This window comes from Cebus imitator, unplaced genomic scaffold, assembly GCF_001604975.1.
Source record: "Cebus imitator isolate Cc_AM_T3 unplaced genomic scaffold, Cebus_imitator-1.0 Scaffold0, whole genome shotgun sequence".
In the NCBI taxonomy this organism is placed as follows: domain Eukaryota; kingdom Metazoa; phylum Chordata; class Mammalia; order Primates; family Cebidae; genus Cebus; species Cebus imitator.
This window is the reverse complement of record NW_016107315.1, coordinates 5,977,207-5,990,126: the sequence shown is the minus strand read 5'-3', so window position 1 is coordinate 5,990,126 and position 12,920 is coordinate 5,977,207. Positions and strand designations below refer to the sequence as shown.

At 47.1% G+C, this 12,920-nt stretch overlaps 1 protein-coding gene and 1 non-coding gene across 2 annotated transcripts in view; one reads left to right on the top strand and one right to left on the bottom strand.

The window, feature by feature from the left end:
• The window catches only part of CDC25A (cell division cycle 25A), a 30,088-nt gene extending 20,663 nt beyond the window's left edge, over window positions 1-9,425 (bottom strand). The window contains exons 1-6 of the mRNA XM_037736736.1: window positions 8,616-9,425; window positions 7,540-7,616; window positions 5,401-5,443; window positions 4,328-4,364; window positions 3,167-3,268; window positions 1,325-1,486 (exon numbers count right to left, since the gene is read on the bottom strand). Of these exons, the coding sequence (XP_037592664.1) occupies window positions 1,325-1,486; window positions 3,167-3,268; window positions 4,328-4,364; window positions 5,401-5,443; window positions 7,540-7,616; window positions 8,616-8,785 (591 nt within the window). The 5' untranslated portion in view covers window positions 8,786-9,425. The remainder of the gene's footprint in view (window positions 1-1,324; window positions 1,487-3,166; window positions 3,269-4,327; window positions 4,365-5,400; window positions 5,444-7,539; window positions 7,617-8,615) is intronic.
• On the top strand, window positions 989-1,049 carry LOC119470483. Its single transcript, XR_005199396.1, has one exon. It is a non-coding gene; the product is annotated as a U7 small nuclear RNA (small nuclear RNA).
• Window positions 9,426-12,920: the final 3,495 nt, after the last annotated feature.

Here is a 12,920-nt window from a genome sequence, read left to right as displayed (position 1 = left end):
CAACTCTTAAAGTGTTACTGTGTACTTGGGAATTCAGAGACTGCTTTTTGAGACAGGGATTCACTGTTGCCCAGGCTGGAGTACAGTAGCATGATTGCAGCTCACTGCAGCCTCGAATTCTTGGACTCGAGCAATCCTCCCACTTCAGCCTCCCAAGTAACTGAGACTATAGGAACAAGCCACCACACTCAGCTTGTTAACCTTGTACAGATAGGGTCTCACTATGTTGCCCAGGCTGGTCTTGAATTCCTGACCTCAGGTGATCCTTCTGTTTTGGCCTCCCAAAGTGTTGGGCTTATAGGTATGAGCTACCACGCCCAGCCAGAGATTATTAAATCCTGGTCTCCTATTTACGTATCGTTGGTAAACCTCTCTTGTGGTACTTTCCTAATCTGTCAAGGGGGTTAACTCCACTTACTTCACAAGACAAGAACATATATAAGTGCTTTGTGCAAATGCTAGACAGAGTAGCAATACTGGCTGAACCTTAGAACACAAGCAAGACTGGAAAGGTGTATTTTCAGATTTAAGAATCTAGGAAAACCTGGAAGCCAAATGTGGTTATCTTGCTCAAGTTGGGCCTCTCCAGTCAACAGATGATATCAGTTAATTCAATTCAGACCAACAGCAGGAAACTTTGGAAGTAATGACAATCTCTGTCTGGCAAATACACAGCCCTAAAACAAGTGACTCCAAAACTGTCCAGCAGTCTGAGTGTTCACTGGAATCCATAATAGTTATTAAAAAAAAAAAAAAAAAAAAAAAAAAAAAAGATGTGGGTCCCACTATGCTGCCCAGGACTCAAAGTGATTATCCTGTCTCCATTTTCCTAAGTGCTGGTATTATAAGCATGAGCCATGGCACCTGGCCCATAACAGTTCTTAACAAACCACCTTTGGAAGAAGTCAAGTGCTCTCTCTCCAACAAAATCATTCTTTGAGAAGCACTTAGAATGCATAGTAAAAGAGCAAGTTTTAAGTAAGAGACCTAGTGTGACACTCTTTTAGAATTTGCCTGGTAGGCTTTGCAGTTTTTACCAGAAAGCCCCTCAAAAAAAAAAAAAAAGTAAGAAATGTAATCCCATCATACATACATTTAGGATGACCCCAGGATATCCTAGATTAACAAGGTCAAATATTCCTTACAGAAGTCCAATATTTCAAACAACATCTCCTGCTCTAACTACAGTCTGTCTACTCTCCAGACACAGCAAAACCACCAAGAATGTTTGATAGTCTAGTTTCAAAAGACAAAGTCAAGGTAAAGACAGCTAGCGCTACTGTAGTGCCTTCAATTCTGGATTACAGAGGGTGTTTTAATCCTTTCTTCCTGTCAGTAATTCCTCTATGAGAGCCAGAGCACATACCATCCGAGCTGGGGCAGAATTCTGCCTCTGTGTGAAGAGGTCTTTACCCTCCTGGAGTCCATGAGAATGCAGGCAGCCACGAGATACAGGTCTTACTGGCTTCTTAAACTCAAAGGCTTCCTGCAAGACATAGTCGAGACATCTTCTACTGTCCATGAAAACCAGCTCTAGGGCCTCGGCTTGTGTTAAAGAGGCAAGGGAGTGGGCACCGATCACCTTTCTAACTGCTCAAAATTCAAGTTTCACCTAATTTCAACACTGGATCTGTATAACTAAGAATTTCCAAGGCTCTGTCAACAGCTAACTTCTAAAGTAACATTTTCTTGTCATACTGCATTTCCTAACACAAGTACCTGCCAAATACATAAAACACAATGAATGATATGCTAAATCCTAAACTTTCTGAAATCTAAAGTGAAAATAAATAAAATCTAATATAGTTGCCTATGAGTAGTAGTCAAAATTTTCCATCTAGATCCATCTGTTTGAGGGCTTCATATTTTCCACCTCTTCCTACCAACTGGAGATAATTTTTTCAATTTAAAATTATTTGGCTGGACATGGTGGTTCATGCCTGTAATCTCAGCACTTTGGGAGGCCAAGGCAGGTGGATCACTTGAGGTCAGGAGTTCATGACTACCCTGGCCAACATGGTGAGACCCCATCTCTACTAAAATACAAAAATTAGCCGGGCATGGTGGTGTGCTCCTGTAGTCCCAGCTACTTGGGAGGCTGAGGCAGGAGAATCACTTGAACCTGGAGGGCAGAGGTGGTAGTGAGTGGAGGTTGTGCCATTGCACTCCAGCCTGGGCTACAGAGCGAGACTCCATCTCAAAAATAATAATAACAATAATAATAATTATTATTATTCTATCCTATACTAAAAGCAATAAAAAAAAAAAAAAAAAAGGCCTAGTGGTATACTCAATATGGACGATTCTTACAAGCATAATGTTGTACAGCTTTGCCCTGGTAAAAAGGACTACAGAGGCTGATGCACTGTTCTAAGCACTCAAGGAAGGAACTCATTTCCACAGTCTTTCTCATGACACTTCCCAAGTTGATAAAGAAATCATCAGGTGAGTTCATGGAGGCAGTAGGTTTTACACTAAACCTGGAAGATTGTAAGCATTATGAACTGTGGCATTTTTAGCAGGAATGGAAAAGGGGAGAAACTAAATATATAGAAATATAGTAGAGAGAAGACTGAAAACATTACAACTGTTTTGGATGCCTACTCTGTGCCATGTCTAAGAGAACAAAAAACTCAGGCGCATTCTGGCTAGACAACCACAGATTCACCTTCCAAGCCACCATTTCAGTTACTCTTCAATTCCCTAGAACTTGTTGGCCCTGTTCTTTCAAGTACTGCCAAAGAGCCTTTTCCTAAGCTTACAATTCATTTCAGGGTCAGGGCAAGGAGGCAAGGACAGCCTGATCGGAGCCTTCTAGACAAATTATTTGTACATGTAATGACTCCTGTGAGCTACCATCTGAGCAACTCCTGCCTGTCAGGCACCATTTTAAATGTTTTATACATTATCTTACTTATTGCCACCTTTTAATCCCTAAAAGGTATTACTACTCCTATTTTACAAAAGAACAAAAAATATTAAAAAGAGAAGAATTTGCCAGTGTTACACAGTAAGAGGGATCCAAACCCAGGTTTCTCTGACTCCAAAGACTGTACATAACACTCAAGGTTTAGTCTCTCAGAAAGCAGCCCAGCCACGCTCTAAGCCACTGACAGCCTGTGGGTTTCACCTCTGCCTCAGGTTAGAACACTGAACTCTTACTCACATTTTCCTTGTTCTCATCTGGGTCGATGAGCTGAAAGATGTCATGGTCAAGAGAATCAGAATGGCTCCTCTTCAGAGCTGGGCTACATCCCAAGAGCTTCTGCTATCAAAGTGAAAAAAGAAAATAATTAAGGTACAGAAATAAAATTCCATTAGAAAATTCAGTTGTCAAAATTAAAAAAAAAGAGGGGTTGGGTAGTAGGTAGGCTAGCTAAGCTAGCTCCTCACACACTGCAGTAGGTAACCAGTAAATGTGACCAGGGCTCCACCTCGCCAGGACACAGCATAAATGTTTCCATTCCATGGGTTTACACCTTAAACTCACAAGGTTTACCCCTCTCAGCAGGAAGTATAGTGCCAAACCAATCCCCAAATAACATTTGCATCAAAAGAACCCTTCCTGGTTTGATAAAGCTGTTTGGGATGGAGGACAAATTCAGGCAGAGCATCTTGAGTACTTATGAGACTAAGGAAAGGCTGGGAATGGTGGCTCTTGGCTGTAATCCTAGCACTTTGGGAGGCCGAGGCAGGAGTTCAAACCCAGCCTGGGCAACAAAGTGAGACACCCCCATCTCCACAAAAAATACAAAAATCAGCTGGGTGTGATGGTGTACACCTATATATAGTCCCAGCTACTCTGGAAGTTGAGATGGGAGGATCAATTGAGCCAGGGAAGCAGAGGTTGCCATGAGCCAAGATTCTGTCACTGGACTCCAGCCTGGGTGACAGAGCAAGACCCTGTCTCAAGAAGAGACTAAAGAAAAGCAGTTTTTGGCGGGGCACAGTGGCTCACGCCTGTAATACCAGCACTTTGGGAGGCCGAGGCGGGTGGATCACAAAGTCAGGAGATTGAGACCATCCTGGCCAACATGGTGAAACCCCATCTCTAATAAAAATACAAATATTAGTCGGGTGTGGTGGGTGCCTGTAGTCCCAGCTACTCGGGAGGCTAAGGCAGGAGAATCGCTTGACTCCAGGAGGTGGAGGTTGCAGTGAGGCGAGATTGTGCCACTGCACTCCAGGACTCTGTCTCTAAAAGAAAAGAAAACAAACACAAAAAAAGAGCAGTTTTCACTCTCTAAGGTCTCCTATCAAGGTCATGCTGGTAGCTAAGGAACGGATAACAGGTATTAGCTCAAAATAAACCAGGAAACTAACTTACAGGTAGGGAATTTATTCTTCTCATGGGATTTCCAAGGCTGTAATGAGACCAGAAGGTAAATAGTGAGGATAAAACAAGTAAAACGGTATTCATATAAGCAGAGAGACAGTGTTTAGCCTGTAGTTTGGGGGTGCAGTCACAGATTCCCATTTTAGGTAAGAGACGGGAGATTAAATTTCTGAAACTGCCCTGTTCTTAGGAGCACCCCCAACACTAGGCTTCAATGTGAAAAAAACAAACCCATCTCTTTTTTTAAAATACAAATGTCCGGCCAGGTGAGGTGGCTCACACTTGTAATCCCAGCACTTTGGGAGGCTAAGACAGGTGGATTACCTGAGTTCTGGAGTTTGAGACCAGCCTGGCCAACACGATGAAACCTCCTCTCTACTAAAAATACAAAAATTAACCCAATATGGTGGTGCACACCTGTAATCCCAGCTACTTGGGAAGCCGAGGCAGGAGAATTCCTTGAACCTGGGAGGTAGAGGCTGCAGTGAGCCATGGTGGCTCATGCCTACAATCCCAGCACTTTGGGAGGCCAAGGTGGGCAGATCATGAGGTCAGGAGTTTGAGACCAGCCTGACTAACATGGTGAAATCCCATCTCTACTAAAAATACAAAAATTAGCCAGACGTGGTGGCATGTGCCTGTAATCCCAGCTACTCAGGAGGCTCAGGCAGAAGAATTGCTTGAACCGGGGAGGCAGAGGTTGCAGTGAGCTGAGATTAAGCCACTGCATTCCAGCCTGGGTGAAAGAACCAGACTCCATCTCAAAAACAAAACAAACAAACAAACAAAAAAAACCATGTTCTCGCGAGGCTGTGATGTCAGAGTGTAAATAAGGGCTTGGGTAAAACACGAACAGAACACCAACATTACAGCTTGAATAAAGGAGAAAAAGTTCTGAAAATTGCTGACACAAACTAATCATTCTCAAGATTCCAGAGAGTTTCTAGGGACAGCTAAATCCAGGGCTCCTGTCCAGTGTATGAAGAACTTCATTTAAATAAGGTATTTAAATTTAGACAAGTTTTTTTTCTAAGCATAAACACTGAAAAGCAGTTAATACATACTTTTCTTTACTGTCCAAGGGCCCAGGAGAATCTAGACAGAATCCTATGGGAAAAAAAAAAATTCTCAAGAAATAATGCAAAAAACACCATTTTGTCATTAAAATAAAAACACTAAAGAAAGTGCTCGGGTTTTTTGTCAGGCAACAAATACTCATGGCTTGTACTTTTGCCAGAATTGATGTCAAGTCTCTACTGCTTGTCAAAAATGTCATGTTTGTGCAAGTCTTAATATTTTCATAGTATATTTACTATTTTTCTCCTACTTGCAAATAACATCAAGGGAAATAGGATTTGAGGAGAGGGTAAATAAAACGGATTCATATCATGATTGGTTATTCAGATAGAGGTGACCCAGATAACTTTGAGTTCCAAGCACAGAAAGAATAGGTACCAGATTTTCTTGGCATAGTTTTAAATATTTTAAATTGTCAAGTCATATGGAGTTTGAAAAATACAACTACTAGGCTAGGCTCAGTGGCTCACACCTGTAATCCTAGCAATTCAGGAGGCTGAGGCAGGCAGGTGGCTTGAGGCCAGGAGTTTGAAACAAGCCTGGGGCAACATAGCAATAAGTGTCTCTACCAAAATTCCAAAAAAAAAAAAAAAAAAAAAAAAAAAAAACCAAAACCTAGCTGGGTGTGGTGGTACCTGCCTCAAGGTTCCAGCTACTTGGGGAGGCTGAGGTGGGATGTTCGCTTGAGCTCAGAAAGTTGAAACTACAGTGAACCCTGATTGTGCCACTGCATTCCAGCCTGAAGCCTGGATAACAGAGCAAGAGGTCAGGTGCAATGGCTCATGTCTGTAATGCCGGCAGTTTGGGAGACTGAGGCAGGCAGATCACCTGACGTTAGAAGTTTGAGACCAGCCTGGCCAACATGGTGAAGCCCTGTCTCTACTAAAAATACAAAAATTAGCCAGGTATGGTAGCCCACGCCTGTAATCCCAGCTATTCGGGAGGCTGAGGCAGGAGAATCACCTGAACCTGGCAGGCAGAGGTTGCAGTGAGTCAAGATGGAGCCACTGCACTCCAGCCTGGGTGACAGAATGAGACCTTGTCTCAAAAAGAAAAAGAAAAATACAACTGCTAGTCATGACATGCAACGCAAGCATTTGTTGCCTTTAACAAAGTGACACCAAGTAAGATGTCCATCTCACAAAAAACAGCAGGGTGAAGGAGACACTGTTCCAAATTACTTATATGCCAATTCAGATGACTCAGACCCATCAGCCCTTAGCTCGCATGTCTCCATGTCTATGTAGACTTACAGGAAGTTAGGTGTTAGAGCCCTTGCTCCACAGTGCTACAAACAATAATCCTATTCCCAGTTCTGTATTAAATTACATTCTACATACAGAAGCCTACATTACATTTTAAGACTTTTGCTCTAGCAGTTCTTTTAACCTAAAGCATCTTTGCCCCAATGCTCTTATCTGTACAAACACGGATAAACTCTGCAGTAATATGAATTCACGAAGAATGAAATGCACTGGCAATTTCCTCCATAGCGGCATCACTGAATGATTTCATTACACTGTATTTCCAATAATTTGACCCTGTATTATAACCAGTAAGACTGCCTGAATGCCACTTACCGTGGTATGATGAATTTTGCTTTACTACCCGTCCTTCAAGGGCAAGCACACACCACCTCCTTACAGACATTTGGAACCTATTTCCTTTCCTCATAAACTACAAGGGGTCCTTTGTACTGTTCTTTTTTTTTTTTTGAGATGGAGTCTCGCTCTGTCACCCCAGCTGGAGTGTGGTAGCAGGATCTCGGCTCACTGCCACCTCCGCCTCCTGGATTCAAGGGATTCTCCTGTCTCAGTCTCCCAAGTAGCTGGGACTACAGGTGTCTGCTACTGTGCCTGACTAATTTTTGTATTTTTAGTAGAGACGGGGTTTCACCATATTGGTCAGGCTGATCTCAAACTCCTGACCTTGTGATCCGCCTGCCTCAGCCTCCCAAAGTGCTGGGATTACAGGCGTGAGCCATTGCGCCTGGCTATGAATTATTCTTAATGTTTATCACCCAGTGCCATGACTCCCTTAAGTTCTCACCAAAACTAACTTCCCAGGTAGAAAGGCATGTTTCAGGAAATTCACAGTATTGCACCCCACACAGCAGACTTAAATACCTGAATCTGTTGACTCGGAGGAGCCCATTCTCTGCAGATTGCTGTTGTTTTTTACCTCCAGTGGTTGCTCATAATCACTGAAACCAAAAGAAATTATTAAACCCATGAGTGATTTCCAGGATATAATTAAAAGGTCACATGCAGGAAACAGGCCATGAAATTACCAAGCAGCCAGGCTGCCATAAACCATTTCTAGGCCACAGCACGAGTGGCAAAGTACCCACTTAGCCACTCTGAACACCCAATTAGCACTTGGGAAAAGGAGAAAAAGGGGAGGCTGGGCATGGCCTTGGGTCACATTGCAGGATATGACGGCTAGGGGTAATGTTGGGGTATTTCCTAAAATAAGAGTCTGTGTTCTCGGTACTGTGACAGAAGTCGGGATGAAAGTTAAACAGGGCACTTCCTGCTCTTCAGAAGTTGGAAAACGCACAAGACATGTGCTTAGAAAACAGGATCCCAGAGACTGAAGGGGAAGGTAGCTCTTCCGCCGGAAACACTGTGGGATGCATTTTTTGCTCTCAGGAAAAGCCCAGGACGCTTTCCGAAAGTTGGGTAAAAAAGACCCGGCCTTAGGAAAGCAGCAGAGTGGACATCAGGAATGTACACGGGGCGAGGGACTGAGATGATTTTGCATAAACGCCAGGAAGGAAAATGCCATGGCCCTTTGTTGAGACGGAGCAAGGCTCACAGCAAACTAAGATCCTGCGAGGTGGTTCAGCAAAGGGTGGAAGTGAGCGCCTAGAAGGGTCTGATTTTGCCCCGAGGGTATAGATTCCAAAGAGCTTCCAGGGATAAAGACAGAAGAAGAGTAGGCAGCAATCTGAAAGGAGTGAAGGTGGGCCTGGCTCGGGTTTAGGCCCGAGGACCTCCACCTCTTCCCCTGGGAGGTCTGGACAGCCTCTCCCGCTGAACATTCCGCCCCGGTGGGGTGCACATGGCGGGCCCTAGTCTGGCTGCCCCCGAGCGGCGAACTCGGACAGGCGGGTCTTGTCCCTCTCCCGGTCCGTTTCGTGGCCTGATTTCCCCGAGGCCGAGGCCAGGGGTCTGGGGGACGCCCACCCGTCTTTCCTTACCTGCCTAGCCCCTGCAGCTGGTCCATAGTGACGGTCAGGTTGGTGACAGGCGACAGTCCCCCGGTGGCGGGTGCGCCAAATAGCGCCTTCACGACGGGCTGCGGCGCGGGAGGGGGGCTGCAGGCGAAGAGCAGGCGGCGGCGGTGCGGGGGCTCCGGACCCAGTTCCATGGCGGCGCCCGGCCTCGCAGGGCTCCCGCTGCCTCTTCCTCCGCCTCCGCCGCGCCTGCCCCGCCCCGCCGACACCGACACCGGCCTCCGCCGCGCGCCGCCGGCGACCGCGGGTCAAACACAAACACAGCTCCGCGGTTCAGGGACGCGGCTGCCTCGGGCAAGCTGCGCGGCCGGGCGGGTGTGCGGACCCTCCAGGCGCCAGCCACAAGCACGGGTGCTTCTCTCTCACTCCGCGAGGCCAGCGGGCGGGCGCCGGCAACCTGAAGATTAAATCCAAACAAACGCGGCGGATCAGCAAGAGAAGGCGGACGGGAGCCTCAAGGCAACGGCCCGGGCTCACACTGTCTTCGCTGTCCTCCTACCCGCTTGCCCAGCTCCGGGTAGCAGATAACTGAGCTAACCTCCACCTCTTCCTCAGACTGTCGCAGCCAAGCGGGCCTTTCCCTCTAATAGCAGCTCAGTGGGGGCGGCTGCTGCCCCGCCCCCCTTTCCTAGTTGGCGCCAAACGGAATCCACCAATCAGTAAGCAACTTCTCCTTCTCGCACCCGAATGGCAGCCAGGCTGGGCCAATGAGAGAGGAAGAAGGAAGTAGCTCGCGGGACTCTTGCCAGGTCATCCTGTCTCAGAAGGGGGCGGAGCCTAGAGCAGAAGAGCGCGGATCGAAATGAGGGGGTGCTCAGAGGTCAATGAAAACTCCCAGCAGAACCTGCGAGGCGCTGATCGCGGCTCAAAGGTCCTTCTGCCCCGTTGCATGCTGGGAAGCGTAGTTCCCACCGCGAGCAGCAGTCCGGTCACCTTCGGCCCCCGTTGGGCCTCCGCCACCTCGCCCCGCTTACCCGGCGCCCCACACCCTGAGGGAATGTGGAGGCTAAGGAAGGCCTGTGGAAGTCTGGCCGGATCCAGCTTTGGCTCGGCCTCTAACCGTGCAGTTTTGTGGACCCCTTTCTTCCGCCCCGGGCCTCCAGGCCCCAATTTATAATGAAGGAGGGAATGAAATGACCCCTAGGACTGGACTCGACCATCAGGCCCCAACTCTGGAGGGCTAACAGCCCCTAGGTGCTGCCGGCCTCATGGGACTTGAACCCTGCAGTACAGCCTGTGCTATGGGCCTCAGCATTCTTTGCTCATCTCCAGTCTAGACCTTATTGGATGCTCTTAGCATCATTTCTTTTTTTCCCACCACTTCCTAGCCCCCTGCGAGGTCCTAGAGAGTAATAACGGCAAATACAATAATAGTAAATAATAGCTAAAGTTTACATAGCGCTTATGCACTTAATACTGTTCCTGGTGTGTTAATCTGTATTAATTAATTTAATCTTTACAACTCTGTGACATAGGAATTATCCCCATTTTCTAGGTGGCCATATTTACTCTGATAGCCCCTGCACCTGTGACAGCTCCTAGAATTATTATTATTTTTTTTTTTTGAGACGGAGTTTCGCTCTTGTTACCCAGGCTGGAGTGCAATGGCGCGATCTCGGCTCACCGCAACCTCCGCTTCCTGGGTCCAGGCAATTCTCCTGCCTCAGCCTCCTGAGTAGCTGGGATTACAGGCACGCGCCACCATGCCCAGCTAATGTTTTGTATTTTTAGTAGAGACGGGGTTTCACCATGTGGACCAGGATGGTTTTGATCTCTTGACCTCGTGATCCACCTGCCTCGGCCTCCCAAAGTGCTGGGATTACAGGCTTGAGCCACCGCGCCCGGCCCTAGAATTGTTTTATGAGAGCCATAGGTGCATGATTTAATTGCAACATACTGCTGGGCGTAGTGGCTCATGCCTATAATCCCAACACTTTGGGAGGCTGAGGTGGGAGGATTGCTTGAGCCCTCAAATTTGAGACTAGCCTGGGCAACAAAATGAGACTCCCCCACCCCTCCCTTCCGTCTCCAAAAAAAAAACAAAAAAATGCAATCTACAGTTTGAAAAGCTATGATGGACAGGTGGAAGCCCCAGTCCTTTGGCCCCAACACCAGACCCTTCACAGTGAGGCACCTCCCTCTCAGGATTCATCTCCTTTTCTGCTCACAAGTGCTCCACCACCCAGGAACCCCCTTTCCCTCCAGAAACCCCAGGCTATTTAGGCCTCTCTGCACAGTTCACATGGTCTGTGGTCCCACTGTTTCAAATAGTTCTCCCTGTCATATCTCTGAATACTTTCCTCTCCTACTGTGTTTTGTGTAGTAATACTTGGCTCAGCATTCCTGTTACTGCATTCATTCATCCAACACATGTTTATTCAGGGATTCCTAGAACAAATTCAGGGCTTGAAATAATGCCACAATCTCTGCCCTCAGGGAGCTCTGGTCCACCGAGCATAAAGCATAATTATTACCATGACAATAGCTGTGGTTTGTGGAAGGCTGGTGGGCACCTAGAAGAGGGGTGGGGACAGGGAAGGCAGTGTGGTGGGGGCACGTCCCAAGGGATATTAAAGCTGAAGGTAAAGGTTGTCGGAGAAGGGGAGCTTGGGGGCAGGGGGAAGTGCTTTCTAAGGAAAGGGCCCTCAGCAGCCAGGAGTTGAGGAGGAACGCTGCACTTGCCGGGAACTACTCCCGAGTTGCTTCAGTCGCTTCTAGAATGGGCACATGAGAGTGACTGTGAGGGACCCAAGCACGACACAGGGGACAGTTCTTGAAAGGATTGGAGTTGGCTGAAGGGTTTGGCCTTATCCTGTGGAAGTGGAGGGTGTGGAGGGTATGTGATAACTGGATCAGACTTGCTGTAGGGTGGATCAGTGGGGGAGAATGGGGAGGCCTGAGGAACAAGGAGGAGGCTGTCCAAAAGTCTGGGAGATTGTGAAGCAAGGTGGGGGCCTCAGAGTCCCAAGGAAGGGAATGACCCTGGGAGCGCTGAAGTAGGTAGATCTCATTGGATTTTGATAATTGACAGTTAAGATTGTAGGGGGCTAGAGGGAAGGGAGGAGGCTAGAATGATTCTTAGGTAATGACTTAAGCACCTGGGTGGATGTAACATTTCAACAATTGGAGGCATAATTCCTGGAGGGATTTGAGGAGCTCCGTTTGGTATTGGTGGATTGTCTGGGGGTGTAGTCAAGAGACAGATTTGATGCTGATTAGCATGAAGATGGTAATGCCCATTGAGGATGCACAAAGGGTTTTTAGGACCCTGGATCTGGGGAGCACCAATCTTGCAGGGCAAGATTGCAAAGCTGCCGCTGAGAAAGAAACCACAAGGGAGTGGCTGAGTCCGTAGTTCAGAGGACCACCGAGGAGAGTCACTGGAGGGGGCCGGAAGCAGTCATGGGCAACCATGGGAATCATGTGGGAAGGCGAGGAGGTGCCCACAGAAGGCCATAGGAAGGGAAAAGTTGGCACAGAAGCTACAGTACAATTCAAGTGTGCCAAAATGCACGTACACAACTACTGATGGCTATGTTATTCATTTTAGCTCCAAACAGAAAACAACCCTAATGCTCATCAACAATAAAATGGGTAAATAATACAAAGTTATTTGACCAGGTGCGGTAATTCACGCCTGTAATCACAGTACTTTGGGAGGCCAAGGCGGGCGGATCATGAGGTCAGGAGTTAGAGACTGTTAGGGACAAGAAAACCCCCTTGGCGCAGGCTGACCCCTTTCCGCCCTCTGATTGCTCTACAACTGCTTTCCAAAACCCCTACCTAGGCGCTACATCAAGCCTGCCAGACGTGCTGCAATGAAGCAAAACCTGATTGCAGCCATCCAGGCAGCTCCAGGGAGGATAGGGAAAACATAAGTGGGTTGTCCATACTTGTAAATTTCTGTTTGACACATATCTGTAAAAAAAAACTTCTAGTTTCTCTCTTTTTTAAAAAGACTGCCACCACAAAAGTCACAGGATAATGTATTGTAGGTCTGTTACAAGTTAACAAATTATCTCTGTGCCTGTTACCAGCGGATAGATTATATCTGTCCTAAAACCCCCTTATGCCCCCCTCACCCCACATAAACCACTCTTTTCGTAAGCTCAGGGCTACCTCCTCTGACTTACGGCAGGTTAATAAAACTTTCTTGCCTGACTTTGGGTCTATTCTCCTTTCTCTCGGCTACCCTTACAGAGACCATCCTGGCCAACATGGTGAAACCCCATCTCTTAAAAAAAAAATAAGGCCGGGCGCGGTGGCTCA